Source organism: Misgurnus anguillicaudatus, chromosome 10 (assembly GCF_027580225.2).
Source record: "Misgurnus anguillicaudatus chromosome 10, ASM2758022v2, whole genome shotgun sequence".
NCBI classification, from domain to species: Eukaryota; Metazoa; Chordata; class Actinopteri; order Cypriniformes; family Cobitidae; genus Misgurnus; species Misgurnus anguillicaudatus.
In genome coordinates, this window is record NC_073346.2 from 20,171,928 (window position 1) to 20,192,188 (window position 20,261).

The window sequence follows — 20,261 nt, forward strand, 5'->3', positions numbered from 1 at the left end:
AATTACTCAAGTATTTTACACCCCTAAAATTCACTGACTTCACATGACTTTTATAAAAAGGTTATTTCAAATAACATAAAATAAACACGCAGCTTAAAAATGCAATGATATTTGTAATAGCAATGTAGTGCTTCAGAAACAATTTGTCATGATCAACAGCTGGAGTGCCCTTGAAATCCACCAGAGGGCACTCCCTCATGGTATTCACTTCTGCACGAACTTCAATTCCCATAACCCATTGCCTGGTCTCATTGTTCATCCAGTCAGTGTATCCAACCTTTTTAAAGCAAAGGTTTGTGACACAATTCAACAAAATGGTTACCAAACAATTTAACTTTAAATTTGTTACATTTAAATACATTTTATTGAAAAACTTAGTGGTGCAGCAATAGCCTACTGAATGTTAGGTCAGTGTTAAGAGTAATATACAATGGTTTCAAGTGCACAGGAACTATGTTTTATTAATAGATATACACAATGGGACGGTTTCCTGGACAGGAATCAGACTAGTCCTAGACTAAAATAAAAGTCCAAACTGAAAACAACTTGCACTGAGATTTCTTTAAATATCCCAACAAACATATAAGCTATTTGCCTTCATCAGGTTTTTGCTAACCAACTTTGAATGCAGTTTGAGAAAGATCCCACAAGTATAAATTTGGTACTTGAGTCAGGTTTAAGCATCCTGTTTGTTTGAGATGACGTGTACTTTCTGGGACTTTAGATGTTTGCCCAAGGGCAGGATTTACATTGTGTAAAAATGTCAGTTTATACAGCACAAAGCGATAACAGAATTTTAGGTTGAACTCTACTTTTTAAATATGTAACAGATGCATGTTACCTTAATGTGGTCTATCGTTTGATCATTATCTGAATGTGTTTAAACAGCTTCAGTTTTCAGCACAGTCTTGAGCTCCAGCTGAAAATAATGATTGTAACCATAATGTAAATGTAAACACTGTATATAATGTAAAGGAGGACATACAAGACACACATACTGTTTGTCTTCCAGACAGAAAAGTTTAATTTGAGTTTCTCATTGTGCAAACTGCAGAACTACAATTTATCCAAATCTTTCTGTCTTTTATCCCTTAGGAAAACCTCACACAGATTATTCAGCACAATGTTGCATAGAGGGTCAGATTTAAATGATCTTGTTCTGCAAACAGGACACTCGTGAAACTCATCATCAGTCCTAATTATCCAGAAGTTCACCAGACAGGTTTTACACACACTGTGACTACAAGACAACACAACTGGTTCAACAAACACACCGCAGCACAAAGGACAGGATATATCCTCATCAGAGAAACTGGGTTTATAAGCAATTTTGCAACAAATGTTCCAATTGTAAAAAGAAAAAAAGAAGATTCTTGTTACTTTCACTTTTAAAAATGCAAATTCACTGCAACCAATAAACAAATTGCTACATTTCAACGTAATTCTCTGCTGTTTTCAAATGTAACAACAGCTATTATTTATGCCAATGAAACCTCAAATAACTTGAGTGTTTTAATCTCACGTTATTCTTTAATACAAATCCAAAAACATGTGATGTAGGCAAAGAGTAACCACAACAGTGTGGTTAAATGCATAGAGTGGTTCTGTTTTCAAGTTCTGAATCAGAGCCGATCCTTCCTATATGCAATGCAACTTGCATATAGCCCCGTACCACTAGGAGGCCCCCTTGCTTTTAACTGTATGCAGCGCTGCACTGACAGATTGGTGAGTGACATCACTGTCGTGAGAGCCTTTCGAAAGCATAACAAGCTGTCTGATCTCACTTGGCTGCATCTGAAACCTCCTACTTCCATACTATAGCTATATAAAAACAATAGGCAAGGCGAGTAGGGCCCTGTCCCAAATGGGGCACTTCATGTGGACTTTCGGTCTTGTGGCCTTAAATTGCGCATGCTCTCTTGGTCTAAGAGTCTGTTGGGTGTCCCATTGGTCATTTTTATGCCCCAAAGTGTGCTCATCAGCGCCCCCTTTGCACCCTTGATGTGGTCTTTGGTGAAACCCACACTGCTGCAGGTTCTACGTGTAAAGGGTTAATAAATGTTTATACAATAATTAATTGAAATTTGACACCCCCTCTATTTTTTTTTAATGTGAACACCAATAGTTCAGAATCAGTTCACCGCCACACCAGCGGGTGGCGCTTGAGCGCTCCTGTGAAGCACACTATAGAGACTAGCTTTTCCCCGGGTGTGATCTCAGAAGTAAACAGATACACCAAGGGAACGACACTTATTTTGTCTGTCTCTTTATTATTTCACAGGTAAAATAATATGCACTTTAAACATTTCTCTGATTGTTTATATGATGATATGAAGGTTTAAGAACGTATTTGGGAAGTGTTTTGAGTATCTTTCATGTTCTAATGTGTTTTATACGAATTTAATTATCTAGAGGGTCACAAATGCAAACGATTTATTGTTTAGTAAATGCATTCAAAAGTATTAAGTTATACAGCATTGTTGTGATGTTTGAGTGCATTGGTAATTCAAGGTTGACTGATATTTTTGTGTTTTAATTGAGTAGTTAAGTATATCTGTTGCATTAACAATCCATCCGCCATTTTGAGTGCTTTTGTGCACGTGCTTAAGAAGTGATATGAGTCAATGAGTGTAAACTGGTGTATGTAAAATGGCTTTAGGGTTTTAAATGTATTATTAGTTTATGCATTCTGTGTGTTAAGTGACACAGTTGTCATCTTTCTAGTTATGTGAGTAACAAAAGTGACCTTTATGTGAATCTTTATTAATTATTATTTTCTGTACACACTCTTCTTTATACATTATATGTATAAATCATATATTGCCTTTATGTGAAACAGGTTAGGGAATTCAGGTGTGTATGTATCCAAATAAGTTGTGTACATGTGTGAGTCATATATTAGTTAATGTGCAGATGAAGTTATTTTTGTATGTAACTCAAAAAAAATGTTTACAGTTACTAAAGTTTGATGATCTCAGAAGTAAACAGATACACCAAGGGAACGACACTTATTTTGTCTGTCTCTTTATTATTTCACAGATACACAGTGCTTCACTGCCTGTGTGTCCTTTGCTGCCAGCTCAGATATCCCCTAGGTCTGAGGCCGGTAACAATTGGGGGCTCGTCGAGGGATTTGCACATCTCGTCTGGAACGGTTGTCATAGGAACGTTGGAATTCTGTGCCCAGTGTTTCAGGGAAGACTACTTCGCAAAGTGTCATCCAGAGAACAGCTGCCACAGGTGAAACATCAGCATGACTACTGTAAGCCCACGGCGAGTGTTGCTCTTCAAGATCCAAAAGAAGCTTTCAGAATTGAGTTTTAGCCAGCTGCAGACTGTTGCAAGTTCGATAGATGATGGCCGTGAAACTTATGATGTAGCAGATCTAAGTGAACCCGAACTTTACGACCTAATTGTCGACTATATCAGAAGTGAGGAGTTAAAAGCTACAGAAGATGAGGGCATGACTCAACTCCTCCTACTTTCTGACCTACTTAATGACGTGCTATCAGCTCCAGGAGCCAGAGACGCCGAAGCTGGTAATGTGGCACCTGTCCTGATGGAAGATTCACCAACACAGCACGAGGGTCACACTCCAACTGACGACAATGGAGAAGTTCGCACACAATCGTTACACGCGGACAGAGACACTCGCACTCAATCGTTACACGTGGACAGAGACACTCGCACTCAATCGTTACACGTGGACAGAGACACTCGCACTCAATCGTTACACATGGACAGAGACACTCGCACTCAATCGTTACACATGGACAGAGACACTCGCACACAATCGCTACACATGAACAGAGAGACTGGCATACACTCATCATTTCAGGGCAGAGACACCTATGCACTTACCAGAGAAGTCACCTCATCAACGCCTGGTATGCCCAACCACATTGGTACTCCTCCTTTGGGTAGGATGAACTCATCTAACATTTCTGACCATGTTGTAAGATTGTCTGATGTTTCAGCTTTGTTACCACGTAGAGAGTTTAGGTTACATGGTGGTCAAATTTGTGATGCAGGCTGTGACATGTCTTTTAATTGTCTCTGTAAGCAAATGGATGAAGGGTTGCAGGAGGGTTTTAGTGAGTCTGAGATTATCAGAGCTGTCCTTAAGATAACAAAACCTGGTACATTCAGAGAGATGTTGGTAAATAAGGATGACCTCACTATTGAAGGGTTGAAAAGATTTCTGCGCTCTCACATTAGAGACAAAAATGTAACTGAACTTTTTCAAGAACTAACTAGTGCTAGACAAAATGACAAAGAAAGCCCACAACAGTTTCTTTACCGAATAATGGGTCTAAAGCAGCGTGTTCTTTTTGAGTCACAACAACCTGGTGTAGGTTTTAGCTATAACAAAGAGCTCGTTCAGGGCACTTTCATGCACACTCTTTATCAGGGGTTAAATGAGAGAAACGGCCATGTCAGGCGTGATCTTAAACCTTTTCTCTCAGACATGCAGGTTAGTGATGACTTGCTCTTGGAACAAATAACAAAATCAACAGCTGAGGAAGAAGGGCGATTGAAAAGACTGGGTTCAGTAGGTAAAAACAGACCAGTTATTGTAAGCGCAGCTCAGCATTTCCAAAGTGAACTGAACACCCAAACAAAAGTTGACGCTGAGTTACAAGCAAACCGTGATGCTATCAAAGAATTAACTGCTCAAGTTTCTTCTCTAACCAAGCATCTAGCCCAGATGTCTACCCCCACTGAGGCTGTGAAGCAGAAAGACTGCCACTCACCTACTGATCGCACACAACCACCGTTATCTGAGACCAGAGGTAAATGCAATGACTGTGTACAAAACAACAATACAAACTGTGTTCACTGCTTTGTTTGCGGCCAGGCAGGACATCGCGCTATTGGCTGTCTCCAACGAAGGTTGTCGGGAAACGGGAAGAGGTCGCTGGAGAGGGGCAGCCAGCGATCCTAAGCGGTGATGAGCCCCGAGAAAAGGTCAAAACACCTAAACACTCACAGTCAAACTTACAGTATCAGTCAGACCCAAAGAAAAGAGTAGCTCAACTCATTGGTAAGCGATGCATGGTCTCATGTTCTATCAATGGGGTACCTCTTCAGATGCTGCTTGATTCAGGGGCACAAGTGACCATGGTGAGCAAATCGTGGATTGAACAAGCACTACCCTGTGTAAAAATACAGCCACTTGGATCGTTATTTGATAATTCCCTTGAAATTTCTGCTGCTAATAATACTCAGGTTCCCCTTGATGGATGGGCAGAGATTGATCTTCAGATATGCAGCCAGCATCATGGGCGCCTGACAATCAGAGTGCCACTGCTTATCAGTCGTGACTGCAACTACCCTCTTTTAGGTAGTAATGTAATTGCGGAGATGATTAAAGCAAACATTGATCAGAACGATGTTGTTGATGTAACTGCAATATTGAAAGAAGCTTTAAGTGTCAGTGACAACACCGTTGAAGCATTAGTCTTCACTCTCCAGACCATTAGACCCACAGAGATGCCACAGTATAATGTACGCCTTGGCAACAAAGGTGTAAATATCCCTGCAGGCAAGATCCGTGAAGTCCAGTGCAGAATTCGAGGATGGCACAGTGGAGGTACGATTATGTTTCAGCCTAGCCCTGAGAATCTTTTCTTGGAGGGTCTAGAATTGTTCCCAGCTTTAGTCGATGTCCCTGTTGGCTCATCCAAGCGCATCAAAATCCCGATTCAGAACTCGACAAAACATGACATCTATCTTGCAAAGAAAACCATTCTGGGTACTCTTGAAGATATACTTGATCTTAAACCAATCCCACCTTCCTCCATAAACTGTGAGCCAAAACATCAGAATACAGCCCACTTGTGTACAGCTCAATTGTGTACTCATGAACAGACTTCGAGAAATGAAGGAAGGCCTAAAACTACACACGAGACCAAAGACAAATGGCACCCTCCTGTTGACTTGTCTCATCTAGCTGAGGAAGAGCAGGAGATTGCGAAATGTATGTTGTTTGACCAGTCAGATGTCTTTGCCAAAGATGACACTGATATTGGTTGTATTTCTGACTTACAACTCAAAATCTTCTTAAAAGATGATACACCGGTTCAAAAGTCCTATAACGCAGTCCCACGGCCCTTGTATAGAGAAGTTAAGGAACATGTTCAAAAGCTTCTAGATCATGGATGGATTAGGAAGTCTGTCTCACCTTATTCCTCTCCTGTGGTCTGCGTAAGGAAAAAAGATATGAGCCTACGCCTTTGTGTTGATTTTCGTGGATTAAACAACAAAACTATCCCTGACCGTCACCCCCTTCCTCGTATTCAGGATCTATTGGATAGCCTGGGAGGTTACTCTTGGTTTTCCATACTTGACCAAGGCAGTGCATATCACCAGGGCTTTGTTGAGGAGAACTCCAGACCCCTAACAGCTTTCAGTACGCCTTGGGGATTGTATGAGTGGATCCGTCTTCCTTTTGGCCTTTGCAATGCACCGGCGGCTTTCCAAAGGTGTATGGAAGGTGTGTTGAGTGGTCTGAGGGATGAATGTTGTTTTCCCTACTTAGACGATGTTCTCTGCTTTTCCAAATCCTTTCAGGACCATGTTAAAGATTTGAAGAGAGTCTTTTGCCGCTTACGGCAGCATGGTGTGAAATTACGACCAAAGAAGTGTGAATTATTTAAACGACAAGTGAGGTATGTTGGGCGTCTAGTTTCAAGTGAAGGCATTCAAGTCGATCCCAAAGACTTTGAAGCAGTGCTGCAATGGAAGGAGCGGGAACCAAAGAATGTTGGAGAAGTCAGAGCTCTTTTGGGATTTTTGGGCTACTATCGGTCCTTTATTCAGGATTTTTCCAGAATAGCCCGACCACTTTTCAAGCTTCAAGAGAGTCCTGATGAGTCTAGAGAGAAACCTGTCAAAACTCAAACAACTAAGCAAAGTATAAAAAAGGGTCAGCTGCCATCCAAGACACCAGTCCAGTGGACCTCTGAACACCGTGCTGTGGTTGCTCGCCTTGTCGACATGTTGACCACTTTTCCTATCTTGGCATACCCAGACTTTAATTTACCTTTTGTCCTTCACACCGACGCATCCAATGAAGGTCTGGGGGCTGTACTCTATCAGGAACAAGGGGGTAAACTACGTGTTATCGCCTATGGCTCAAGGACACTCACACCTGCTGAGAAGAATTACCACCTTCATTCCAACAAGCTTGAGTTCCTTGCCTTAAAGTGGGCTATTTGCGATAAATTTCGAGATTACCTTTACTACGCCCCTACGTTCACTGTATTTACAGATAATAATCCCCTTACCTATATCTTGAGTACTGCCAAGTTGAGTGCTGTTGGGCATCGTTGGGTGGGTGAATTGGCCGACTTTCACTTCACCATAAAATATAGACCAGGCAAGACAAACACTGATGCCGACACTTTATCACGGTTCCCAGTGAAGCTTCAGGACCACATCAAAGAGTACTCTGAGGTTTTACCTCCAGATGTTGTGTCTGCCATATGGCAAGGAGATAAAGCTCAGAGTGAAAGAGAAGTACCATGGGTTGCAGCCCTTCAGCTGAGCTCCAGTGATGACACCATGCATCCGGCCAGCACAACCTTGTTCCCTCCAAAAGACATTCGAGCTGCCCAAAAAGGAGATGCTTCCATCTGTGACGTAATTGCGTTGAAAGAGAAAGGATGGAACCCCAATGACAAAGACAAGCGACAAATGGGACCCACCACACGACGGCTCATACACGAATGGAGCAAACTTCGACTTGACCAGGGAATTTTATACAGACAGACTGAACAACACAGACAGCTGGTTCTCCCTGACTCTCTAAAGTCTCTTGTGCTCAAACACCTTCATGATGACATGGGGCATGTCGGGGCTGACAAAGTTACTCACCTGGCGAGGCAAAGATTTTATTGGCCTTTCATGCAGCGTGATATAGAACAGTATGTCATCCACCAGTGCCCATGTATTAAACAAAAGCGGCCGGCTGTTCCAGAAAAGGCACCAATGGGCTCTATTACAACGAGTGTACCATTTGAGCTACTGTCTGTTGATTACCTGCATCTTGAACCGAGTAAGGGTGGCTACGAGTATATCTTGGTTCTGGTAGATCACTTTACTCGTTTCGCCCAGGCCTATCCAACTCGGAACAAATCTGGAAAAACCGCAGCTGAAAAGATTTTCTTTGACTTTATACCACGCTTTGGGTATCCACAAAAGCTTCACCATGATCAGGGCCGCGAATTTGAAAATAACTTATTCCAGCGGCTTCAGCAACTGGCTGGCATTACCCATTCTCGAACGACCCCCTATCATCCACAGGGGAACCCTGTTGAGCGCTTGAATAGAACACTTCTTCAAATGCTACGAACACTGTCAGAGGAAAAGAAATCTGAATGGAAAGACCACTTACCACACATAGTGCATGCATACAATTGTTCGAGGCATGAAGCCACAGGGTATTCACCATTCTTTCTCCTCTTTGGAAGGGCCCCACAGTTGCCCATTGATTTGATTTTTAACCTGGATCCTGAGCCACAGCCTGAAACACGTCAGGAATATGCGCAGAAGTGGGCTTCCCGGATGCAGGAGGCATACAAGATCGCCTCTGAACATAGTAAAAAGAGCTCTGCAAAAGGAAAAAAATATTATGATCGTGGTGTCAGAGGAATTGTGCTTCAGCCCGGTGATCGTGTGCTTGTACGCAACCTGTCAGAGAGAGGCGGGCCCGGCAAACTCCGTCCTTACTGGGAGAACAAGGTTCACCGTGTTGTTGAGAGGATGGGAGTTGGTCCTGTGTATCGAATTCAGGCCGAAACCGGTGATCGCACTCTACGTGTCTTGCACCGTAATCTTCTATTGCCTGTGAATGAGCTGCCCATTGAACATAGTGAAAAGGACAATCGGACACGGAAACAACAAAGGCAGAGGCAAAACCACCAGAACAGCCGACATCACAGGTCTGATACCTTAGAACATGACTCCAGTGATTCAGAGGACGAGGAAGAATATGCTTGTAATCCCAGACCAGTCCCGGTATATGAAAGTGGAAAATGCACCCTTAAACAGTCACATTATGAGCCAGGTAGTGCTCTGCGAGTAGCAGCACCAGAGTTCCACCCAGAACATTATAGAGCTGAGCCAGATAACCCTCAAACATATCAGCAACCACCTCGGGTTGTGACACCAGAACCAGTACAAGCACTGGGTGACCTGTTGCCATCTCAGGAACCTCAAGAACAATTAGATGACTGTCTAGCTGGAAGCAGTCATGAGGATACAGACCTGGGGGTGGATCCGGTTGCACAGCCAACCAGTGGGGAAGACATCACTTTGCGGAGATCTGCACGTGCAGTAAAGCCAAAGGAGATGTTCACATATAATCAGATGGGACAACCCACATACCAACCTTGGAGACCAGGAGTGAATGCAATGCATACCTGTGTACTGTACCCTATTCATGCTTACCCTGTCATATCTGACGCTTGCCACTATCCTTCACCACCTGTGTGGGCATATTAGACTTAAGGACAAATGAGGCAGCATTGTTGACATCCAAATACTTACCTGTCCTTTCATCAGACTGATAGCTCTTTACTCTTTTTTTTTCTCTTCTTCTGAGAAATACAACAACTTTCTGCTATTCTGTTGGGTTAGTTCTGGATGCCCGGAGGCATCTCTAAAAGCAGGGGAGAGTGTAAAGGGTTAATAAATGTTTATACAATAATTAATTGAAATTTGACACCCCCTCTATTTTTTTTAATGTGAACACCAATAGTTCAGAATCAGTTCACCGCCACACCAGCGGGTGGCGCTTGAGCGCTCCTGTGAAGCACACTATAGAGACTAGCTTTTCCCCGGGTGTGATCTCAGAAGTAAACAGATACACCAAGGGAACGACACTTATTTTGTCTGTCTCTTTATTATTTCACAGGTAAAATAATATGCACTTTAAACATTTCTCTGATTGTTTATATGATGATATGAAGGTTTAAGAACGTATTTGGGAAGTGTTTTGAGTATCTTTCATGTTCTAAGGTGTTTTATACGAATTTAATTATCTAGAGGGTCACAAATGCAAACGATTTATTGTTTAGTAAATGCATTCAAAAGTATTAAGTTATACAGCATTGTTGTGATGTTTGAGTGCATTGGCAATTCAAGGTTGACTGATATTTTTGTGTTTTAATTGAGTAGTTAAGTATATCTGTTGCATTAACAATCCATCCGCCATTTTGAGTGCTTTTGTGCACGTGCTTAAGAAGTGATATGAGTCAATGAGTGTAAACTGGTGTATGTAAAATGGCTTTAGGGTTTTAAATGTATTATTAGTTTATGCATTCTGTGTGTTAAGTGACACAGTTGTCATCTTTCTAGTTATGTGAGTAACAAAAGTGACATTTATGTGAATCTTTATTATTATTTTCTGTACACACTCTTCTTTATACATAATATGTATAAATCATATATTGCCTTTATGTGAAACAGGTTAGGGGATTCAGGTGTGTATGTATCCAAATAGGTTGTGTACATGTGTGAGTCATATATTAGTTAATGTGCAGATGAAGTTATTTTTGTATGTAACTCAAAAAAATGTTTACAGTTACTAAAGTTTGATGATCTGAGAAGTAAACAGATACACCAAGGGAACGACACTTATTTTGTCTGTCTCTTTATTATTTCACAGATACACAGTGCTTCACTGCCTGTGTGTCCTTTGCTGCCAGCTCAGATATCCCCTAGGTCTGAGGCCGGTAACATACGCACTTTACCAACCTAGTAGTCCTTGCAAAAGAGCAATTAGATGACGGATGGGAGCAGTTCACATTAATGGGCAACATATCTTCCTATTTCCGGCATGATGCTCAAGTCTGTCCCAAAATACAACTCCGGTGCTCCCTCGTGGACACGTGTCAAGGGTCCCTAAGGTCTGCACTACATAATGTCATCAAAGGGTGGACTCTGATGAAGTCCAAAAGTCCGGACTGTGCCATTTGGGACAGGGCCTAGTACAGGGGTCTCCAACAGAGTCTGTGAGGTGCCCTCCAAAGCACATTCTATTAATAGTCTCAATTGTAATATTTATTTGTATATTAGCTTGGCTTGGTTTATGTTAACATTTTAAACAATACTAAAACATATTAACAAGTGAAATAAAATAAACAAGTAAAACAAAAAAAGTTTTGAGTAGACTATTTCAAAAAGTAGTTTTATACATTGTGGTAGCCCTTGCTCACAAAAACGTTGTAGACACCTGGCCTAGTACATCTGAATTCAAAGGGTGCATCCAAATTCAGGCTCTGGATCCTTCTAAGGCTGCAGACTTTAAAGGCAAGACTAGGTAATTGAAGGCTGCAGCCTCTGAAGTCCACGAAGCAAACTGAAATGAGACGGTTTAGCCTACAGGGGGAGTCAGTGGGACACAACAGCTGAGACTTATCAGACTTAAAAATAAACATGGAGCCAGATTTTATTTTAGAGAATATATCACATTGATATAGATTAAACTAGCCAACAGTATCTAAAATTTACCAACCTTAGAAATATACAAAAGTAACCATAACATTATGACCACTTGCCTAATATTGTGTAGGTCCCCCTTTTACACCAAAACAACCCTGACCCATCGAGACATGGACTCCACTAGACCTTTCTATCAGAACCAGTATTCACTTTTTCAGTAATTTCAGCTACAGTAGCTCATTGGTTAGATTGAAGCACACGGCCCAGCCTTCGCTCCCCATGTGCATCAATGAGCCTTGGCTGTCACATGTTCAACGCTTTTCCTTCCTTGGACCACTTTTAAGTACTGACCACTGCAGACCAGTAACACCCCACAACAGCTGCAGCTTTGAAGATGCTCTGATCCAGTCATCAAGCCATCACAATTTGGCCGTAGACAAAGTCGCTCAGATCCTGCTTCTAACACATCAACTACTTGTCCTCAAAATTGATGTGATAGAAACAGGAAAAATGTAATGGATCTGAGCGCCTTTGACAAGGGCCAAATTGTGATGGCACTTGTCATTGTGATTTTCTCAGAAAATACTGATGTTATAACAGGAGCCAAAAACTTTTTCACCTGCCCTGTTGGAAGAGTTTCACTCACAATGGACACCTACAAAGTCACACAGGAGAGAAGCCTTTCACATGTCAGCAGCTTCGCAAAGTGGAAACATTAGTAAGCACCTACAGATTGAACCCCATCAGTGTGAAAAGAGTTTTGTAGACAAAGGCCTTGTCCACACGGACACGGGTATTTTTTATAACCGTGACTTTTTTTATGCGGTTTGGCCGTTCGTCCACACGAAAACGCAGTATCAGGGCACTGAAACTAAAGACTTTTTAAAACCCCTGTCAGGGTGAGTATTTTAAGAAACGCCAGTTGCAGTGCTGTCGTGTAGACAGTAAAACCGGGGTTTTTGCCTTGGGATGTCACTTTTATTAGGCTTCTGATTGGCCAACGTGGCTTTACGATTTGAGTTATATCGCCACCTGCTGTTGTGGCATGCTCTTGACAGTGCTTGATAGTGTGTTTCTGCTTTTTCACGAGGACGGATATTTCTTTTATCCGTCCTCATGAAGGCAGTGGTGGGGCGGCAGTGGCTCAGTGGTTCATGTAAGTTGTCTACAAATCGGAAGGTTGGTGGTTCAATCCCCGGTTCCACCTGACCCTAGGTGCTCCAGACGACCCTTGCATAATTTTAGTCTTTATCACTCACAATTTGAAAGAATATTAGCCGCCAATATTCTACTAGCGTGTTTAACAATATAACCAAGGCACTTGGCAACCCAAGGCAAAAAAAAACTTTAGTTTGTGGAAAACACTGATGAAAATTTGAGAAAATGTAACCACTGTAGCACAAAAGAAAATTACAATTAAAAGTTCTGTATTTGACCAGCAAATAAGCGGTGTAAGCACATAAGCACTATTATATTATAACATTTTTTAGAGCAACTAATAAAAAGTGCTTTAGCTATACATACTGCAGAAATCAATTGATGTGAAGCATTACGTAGAAATAGTTTATATACATTTATAACATTTCAGTTTGGCTTATGACAGTGAATTGTTTGGTCTCTATACAATAAAACAAATATTGTGACCCTGCCGCTATAAACCCAGCCAAAGTTTTTTACATAAAATCTAATCATCCTTCATAACGTAAAGAACATTATCTGAAAATACAACACTGATATCTTTAATATTGACTGAGTATGTCAAAACATTTGATGCCTAGATTTTACAGTCAGGGTCACATTACAATTAACAGCAGAGTGTGTGATTAAGCAAACAAAAGTCCTCAATGAATTACAGTGTATTTACTACAGCAAATGTTGATTTTTTCTCCATGACTTTTTTATGAAGAAGAGCTTATTGTCAATGGCACACCCTCGGTCACCGGCGTCAGGAAGTAGTCTCTGTTATGCAGGTAAATACCCTCCTTTCCCTCTTGCTGATCAGGAAGGAAACTTGGTTGTTGCTGTTTGTGGTTGATAGGAACCATCAGAGACATTTCCTCCTCTGGAAGCCACTCAGAAAGTGTGGTAGGAGTAAGAGGGGGAGAGGAATGAGGTTGGGAAGAACAAGCCAAATTCTCTTTCCCTACTTTAGACACAAATCGCAGCTTATACCTGAAGAAAAGAAATATGATTGATAGAAAACATGTCTTTTAAATCATCATTTTACACTATATTCCCCAAATAGCAGGTTTGTAACATGAGTAAGGGTGAAAAAATGCACAAATCACTAAATGCATAATAAAGATGTAACAGCGAAAAGTTTTACCTGAAGAAATAAACTGTAAGTATCACGAGGGCTACAAAACAACACATCCCACAAATCCATAACACATACATCCATACTGCAGCGCTATCAACAGCTTCATCTATGTTCACTGAACCTGAAAGAAAGTAAACGCTTAAGAAAGTGCACTGACATTTGGAGAGGAACATTTCAATTACAGCACATTATGAAACTGTGCTATTAATAATTTCCTGTGTTTTATCTAGTAAAGTACCACATTATTTCTTATCTCAGTTCATCATTGAATTAACAGATGTGTGGGCAACAACCCCTAATTTAGAACAATGATGTTTATGCCATGTTCACTTAAGGGTCATATCCACCGACTCACCAACATCAGGACCTTCAGATTCCCCTGAACCTTCAGAAAACATCTCCTGCAAAAAAGTAGGCATGAGGTGTGTTGGTTACTATGTGTGTGTGGATGTATGTTGTGTGGATTTGCAATGTATTAATGCATTAGAATGATTGGACATACCAAGCTATTGTTGTCAAAAGTTGGACTATTTTCAGGAACTACAAAGAAACACAACAAACAGATATTCAAATGTAAAAAAGAATTATTTTATATATTTGGTGTAAATGAGAGATTTCTTTATAGAATGTGTACGTACGAACCTATGCGTATTTCGTTGTTTGACCAGGTGAATCCAATGACTGTCTGAGTCCAATCACTCCACATGCCAACAAACTCATCTTTGGCCCGAAGCTGAATCTCATACGGAGTGTTAGGCAGAGCATCAGAAATCGTCCGAGACAGTCGTCTTTCCCATAATTCACCTATTATCCCATCTATAAACTGGTACTAGAGAGAGCACATAGAAAAAAATAACAAACTCAAAGCCAAACCCAAGATATATCTGTGTATAGAAACAATTGAGGGGGAGAGATATATTGATTCATCTATAAGCATCATATTACATTTTCTGCGGGTTGTGGTCGGTATCTCAGCTGGAATTGCAGGTTGTAGAAGCCATGTTTCCAAGTACTGGGATACCACCAGGACACTTTAAGTTTATGGTTATGGCCTGTAACTGCTCTCACTTCTACATTGATCGGAGGGTCTGGCTTAACTACAGAGAAAATGTATTATTCTACAAATGTGTTGTAATGTATCTTATAAAATGAACTTGATGTTAAGACAGCCGTGACAACTTTACTTTTTAAATATCACATAGCCACTAGGATAAAGGAACAGAAGCACTCACTTATATTTTGTAACCTAAAGTTGATTTGAGGGCTGATGGCATTGCCCGCTGTGTTTGTCACACACAGTTTTGCCAAATATAGCGCGTCGTCCCCTTCCTCCATAGGAAAAGCACACCAACATCGCGATCGAGAGAATGAACAATTGATATGAGTGACATTATTTGAGAATCCTTTGGGGAGAGAGAGAGAGAGAGAGAGAGCATTATTATTTTGTAAATGTTTTTTAAATCCAAAACCAATATGATGTTATTTTTTGATGGATATACATAGTGCTGGGCAAAGATAAATCGCGATTAATCGCATACAAAATAAAAGTGCATTTTAGCATAATATCTAAGTGTGTGCTGTGTGTAATTATTATGTACATATAAATACACACACATTCATGTATGTATTCAAGAAACATTTACATGTGTATATATATTTATTGATATTTTTATATATTATATAAAATGGATATATAAATAAAATGTTCTGAAATGAATCATATACATTGTATTTATATATCCTTTTTATATGTACGTGTGTGTGTTTAAATATACATAATAATTACACACAGTACACCCATATCTTTATTTTGTATGCAATCGATCGCAATTAATCTTTGCCCAGCAATAGATTTAAACTTTAAGTTTATGAACTTTTACTGTGTCAAGCTCAAAAAAGACAAAACACCACAAGATCATGCACTGAGGTTTTCTGGAGCCATAGCTTTGTGGGATCTTAAAATGGTGTCAGTTGTCTAGTTTGAAGACAACGTTTGGTCAAGAGACTCACTAAAACTAATGACATCTGATTATTCACAGCCAGCATGATAATTAATGAGACATTTTGAGTTTTTGTAAACTTCACTTTTAGACAAGGATCTCATGCCATTATAAGATGCAGAATAAAATGCATAAGTCATACACTTCAAAAGAAATGGTGGTAAATAGCACTCATAATGGTTCATTGGCTTGCAATCATAGAGGAACCACTTTAAGTGCTAAATAGCACCTATGTAGAACCATACATACACTCCAAAAACAAACGGTGCTACACAGCACCAAAAGTGGTTCTTTGCTCGTAATCATAGAAGAACCATTTTTAGTGCCATATAGCACCGGTAAAGCACCAGTAAAGCACCTGTGTAGAACCATATAGTGCTATGTAGAACCATATGTGGTGCCATATGGCCCCTATATGGTTCTACACAGGTGCTTTACAGGTGCTTCCCCGGTGCTATATGGCACTAAAAATGGTTCTTCTATGATTACGAGCAAAGAACCACTTTTGGTGTGTGTGTGTGTGTGTGTGTGTGTGTGTGTGTGTCATTTACCACAACAGCAAAGTGATTTTGAGTGACAACTTATCCCAATGTGCGACCCACAGTTTGAAAACCACTGCTCTAGTCTATAGCACATAAAGGGGTGGTTTCACAGACAGGGATTAGCTTAAACCAGGACTAGACCTTAGTTTAATTATGAAATATAACTAGTTTAAACATGCCTTACTAAAAACATTACTTGTGTGCATTTTGAGGCAAAACAAAGGCCACTAATGTATTTTAAGATATGTCAGTGCAAGCTGTTTTCAGTTTGGACAGCTCTTATATTTATTTTAGTCTAGGATTAGTCTAACCCCTGTACTGGAGACCACCTCAAAGTGGCCAATGAACCACGTTTAGCACTGTTTTTAGAGTGTATGGGCTACTGTTTGCTTGTTCCCCCTTTAAATATCTTTCAAATTGTTTTTTTTATTTTTCTCCACACAGAAAAACCACCTGACCTAGCTCGAACCAGGGACCTTCTTGCTGTGAGGTAACAGTGCTACCCACTGAGCCACTGTGCCACCCTCTCTTTTTTGTACAGTTTTATAAATGACTGATTTTAAATGAACTAGTTATCTTGGTTTATTTACTCTACACACACTCACCCTTTTCTAAGAAGTAGATAACAGAGTGGCCGTGGGGTTACTGGTTGCTTGGATGTCCAATCACAGCGGACCTTGCTAGTGGGGAACTTCCTGTAGCAAGAGACGGTGGGTCTCTCAGGGGACACTGTAATAAAAACATGCAAGAATGTGCGCAATTCTGCGTATGTCCTTAAACAATACATCGGAGCATTTGTTTGGGAAAGTCCTCACCTCCCACACTGATGTTGATAGTTGAGATAAGTCTCTCTCCTTTGTAGCAGCTGTAATTTCCAGAATTGGCCAAGCTGAGATATGGCAGTCTTAAAATCCCTCCCCTTCGCACTTGCCGACCATTCAGAGTCCAGTGTGCTCGCGTTTTGATCCCTCTGGTCACCCTGGACCCTTCTTCTTCATACGCGTAGTCGTCATATTCATCTTCCTCCGAAAAGAAATCTATCCCCATGGTAACACCATTGTCCCCTTCCTCCTGTCTAGCTCCTTCCACCTTCTCTGAATGGGCGGGTTGATCAACATCACGCAAGACACGACTCAACGTGGGTCGATCCTCTCTTGTAGTTATAGAGGGTTTAGCAGTAACCATCATGTCTTTTTTAGCTTTGGTTTGTATACCTGAATCAATCTGTTTGTATGTTGTACCAGCTGGAGCAGTTCCTTTGATATAGCTCTGATTTATACTATTAACGTCAACATACACCGCATCTTTTTGGGTTGTTAAGCCGACGGTTACACCCTCTGATCTGTTTCTGAGTTTTTTATGCACAGTGGCTGAAACTAATGGGACATCATTTACAGTGACATCACCTCTGCAGCCAAGCACAACGTTGCTTCCCAACTTCAATACCAGAACTCCAGGAGGAGGCTCTGAAAAAGACAATTTTACACAAAGACTATTTTTATCCACCTAGGGTTTCACAGGCAAGGTGACACATAATATATCACATGTCTGGGTATATATATTTCATAGTTCAATGGGTTAGTTAAATATGGGACAAAATTATGCAACAAAAAACTGCTTTTAATTTCAGTTCCTTTTACTGGGCTGAACTCCCCAGATTCATCACCACAAACACTCTTTCTTTCTGGCTATTACTTTTTAAGTCTGACTGAAATGATGGCACGTCAGTGGATTTTGTCCACTTTTAAGGTAAAAAAAGTATCTGAATATACTTAAAGAAATTAGCATAAAGAAATATAAGACATAAAGTGCCAAATATTTCTTTCTTCAAATTGATTCGTGGCACTTTGTAAATGAGTTTGGTTATATTAAACTATTAACAAGAACATTCATCCGTTAATGTTTATTTATAGCTTTGATTTTCTGCAAGTTCTCCTTAAATTCAACCGCGTTTATTTCTTATGGTAGGCTAAACAGTTTTACAGATCCTGAGATAGAATAAACTAAAATACCAAGATAATGTTTATCAAAATTACCACATCCACCATTAACACATTGACCACATAAGAGATTAACACATGATTGACACACATTAAATAAACTAACGAAACTAAAGAAAATAAAGCAGCGCGTATACGAATCTCAAATATAAACTATATGCTAATGTTTAAATAAACGCTACATCCACGACACAAATTCAACAAAACGCCACATTGTTTGTAAAATTTAAATGATGAATTACCTTTGCGAGGACACAGCTCACTTTCATGGTGACAGTGAACTTTCACCGCAGATAAACACAGGAGTAACGTGAACGTTGATGGGCACCACATTATAAATGAAAACTTTCACTTCCAAAATTAAAGAGCCACAAAAATACTTAGAGTATGACGAAACATAATGTCAACGCATTAGGTTTAACGTGTTGTACGTTTACATTTTCCGCGGTCAGCATTTAGACAGTCTAATGAAAGAAACACTAATACGAATCATCCAATAACGCTTCATTTCAATTCTCTTTGGTCTAACATAAACATTTTCAGTTCGGGACCTTGTATACGTATGTAAGAGACGAGTACAGCCCCTTCCCCTCTCACTCTGCATATTAAACTATCTGTTACTTTAACAAATCCGCTCTTGCGAAACCCTTGAACCACAAAGACAAACAAGTTCCTATTTGACAAGGCAAAGAGCGTGAAACAAAGTATTTCTGTTTGCGGTCAACTTTATAAAAACTACATTATAGGGAAGAAGAGATGACCCAAGGTCTTAAAATCTGCTAGTCATCAAAGTTTAGTCCACAATATTTGCTTCTGATTTTTTTTTTAAATTAAATATAAATGGAAAAAACTATTTTGTGTGATTTATAAAAAAATATGTAGTCCTAAATGTGATAAATTGCTTTAAAGTAAATGTAAATAAATATCAAGTCAAGTGACTTGACACAATTTGTCAGAATAGGTAAATATTTTTAATATAGTAATATATATATATATTTTAAATCAGTTTTTACATGTAAAATAACCACTTCTTTATCACTTGGTATTTCTTAAAGGCGAAGTTCACCCAAAAAAATGAAAATTCTATCATTTACTCACCCTAATGTTATCAACCTGTATGAGTTTATTTTTTCTTTTAAACACAAAAGATTTTTGATAAATGTAACCACACAGTTGACTGCACCCATTGAATTAAAATACTGTGGAAGTCAATGGGTACTGAAAACTGTGCGCTTGTTTAGAACAGTGGTTCACTCAAAAAAATAGTTTGTTCATTCAACATAATTGAATTAAGAAAAACTTTTCCACGAAATTAGTTTAGGTTTGTACAACAAGAATACAATAAGTTAATTTAAACAAATAATCTTTTGTTGCACCAACTTAATAAATATGTTTTCATTGGTCATAAAAATATCTTGTTTAATAAACTTAATTCAGTTAAGGGAAACTTTTCCACGCAATTAATTCTGGTCTGCTCAACAAAGAGAAAACAAGTTCATTCAAGCAAAAAAAGTCTAGTTAAACCAACTGTCCGTTTCTATATAATACTAATTAGCATAAGCACACGTTAGCATGCTAATGACACATTGGATGAACATGTGAGAAGAGATTGATCTTCAAACAGGTATTAACACAGATAGTGCTCTTTAAAAGAAGTACGTCACATCCACAAGTGCCACTCTTCTGCACGATGGTAACCAAACAATTCGTAAAAATATAACACAAACTCTTCTAAATCAATAAGATAAATGACTATCAAACACTATAAAGTCTTTACCTAAAAATGCATAAAATAACAATTAATTTTAAAAAATACTCTCCAAAGGCAGTTGCATGCAAAGCATGCTGTGAAATACAGATTCACGGCTCAGTGAGTAATAGCAACAAAAATCATTCATGTGGTCCAAACATAAAATTATTGAGTTAATGTAATTTTTTTATTTAAGCAGAT

General features: G+C 39.6%; 2 protein-coding genes across 2 annotated transcripts; one reads left to right on the forward strand and one right to left on the reverse strand.

The window, feature by feature from the left end:
• The first annotated feature begins 2,047 nt into the window (after window positions 1-2,047).
• LOC141367246 (uncharacterized) lies at window positions 2,048-4,954 on the forward strand. The gene has a single exon (XM_073872081.1). It carries the CDS (start codon window positions 3,254-3,256, stop codon window positions 4,943-4,945), a length of 1,692 nt encoding a protein of 563 aa, XP_073728182.1. The 5' UTR covers window positions 2,048-3,253; the 3' UTR covers window positions 4,946-4,954.
• An 8,343-nt stretch (window positions 4,955-13,297) lies between these two features.
• On the reverse strand, window positions 13,298-18,925 carry il6r (interleukin 6 receptor). Its single transcript, XM_055211388.2, has 10 exons — window positions 18,553-18,925; window positions 17,126-17,776; window positions 16,916-17,039; window positions 15,001-15,170; window positions 14,714-14,865; window positions 14,411-14,597; window positions 14,271-14,308; window positions 14,124-14,169; window positions 13,775-13,889; window positions 13,298-13,620 (listed from the first exon to the last, which is right to left on the reverse strand). The coding sequence occupies exons 1-10, from the start codon at window positions 18,641-18,643 to the stop codon at window positions 13,347-13,349; spliced, it is 1,848 nt and encodes a 615-aa protein (XP_055067363.2). The 5' UTR covers window positions 18,644-18,925; the 3' UTR covers window positions 13,298-13,346.
• Window positions 18,926-20,261: the final 1,336 nt, after the last annotated feature.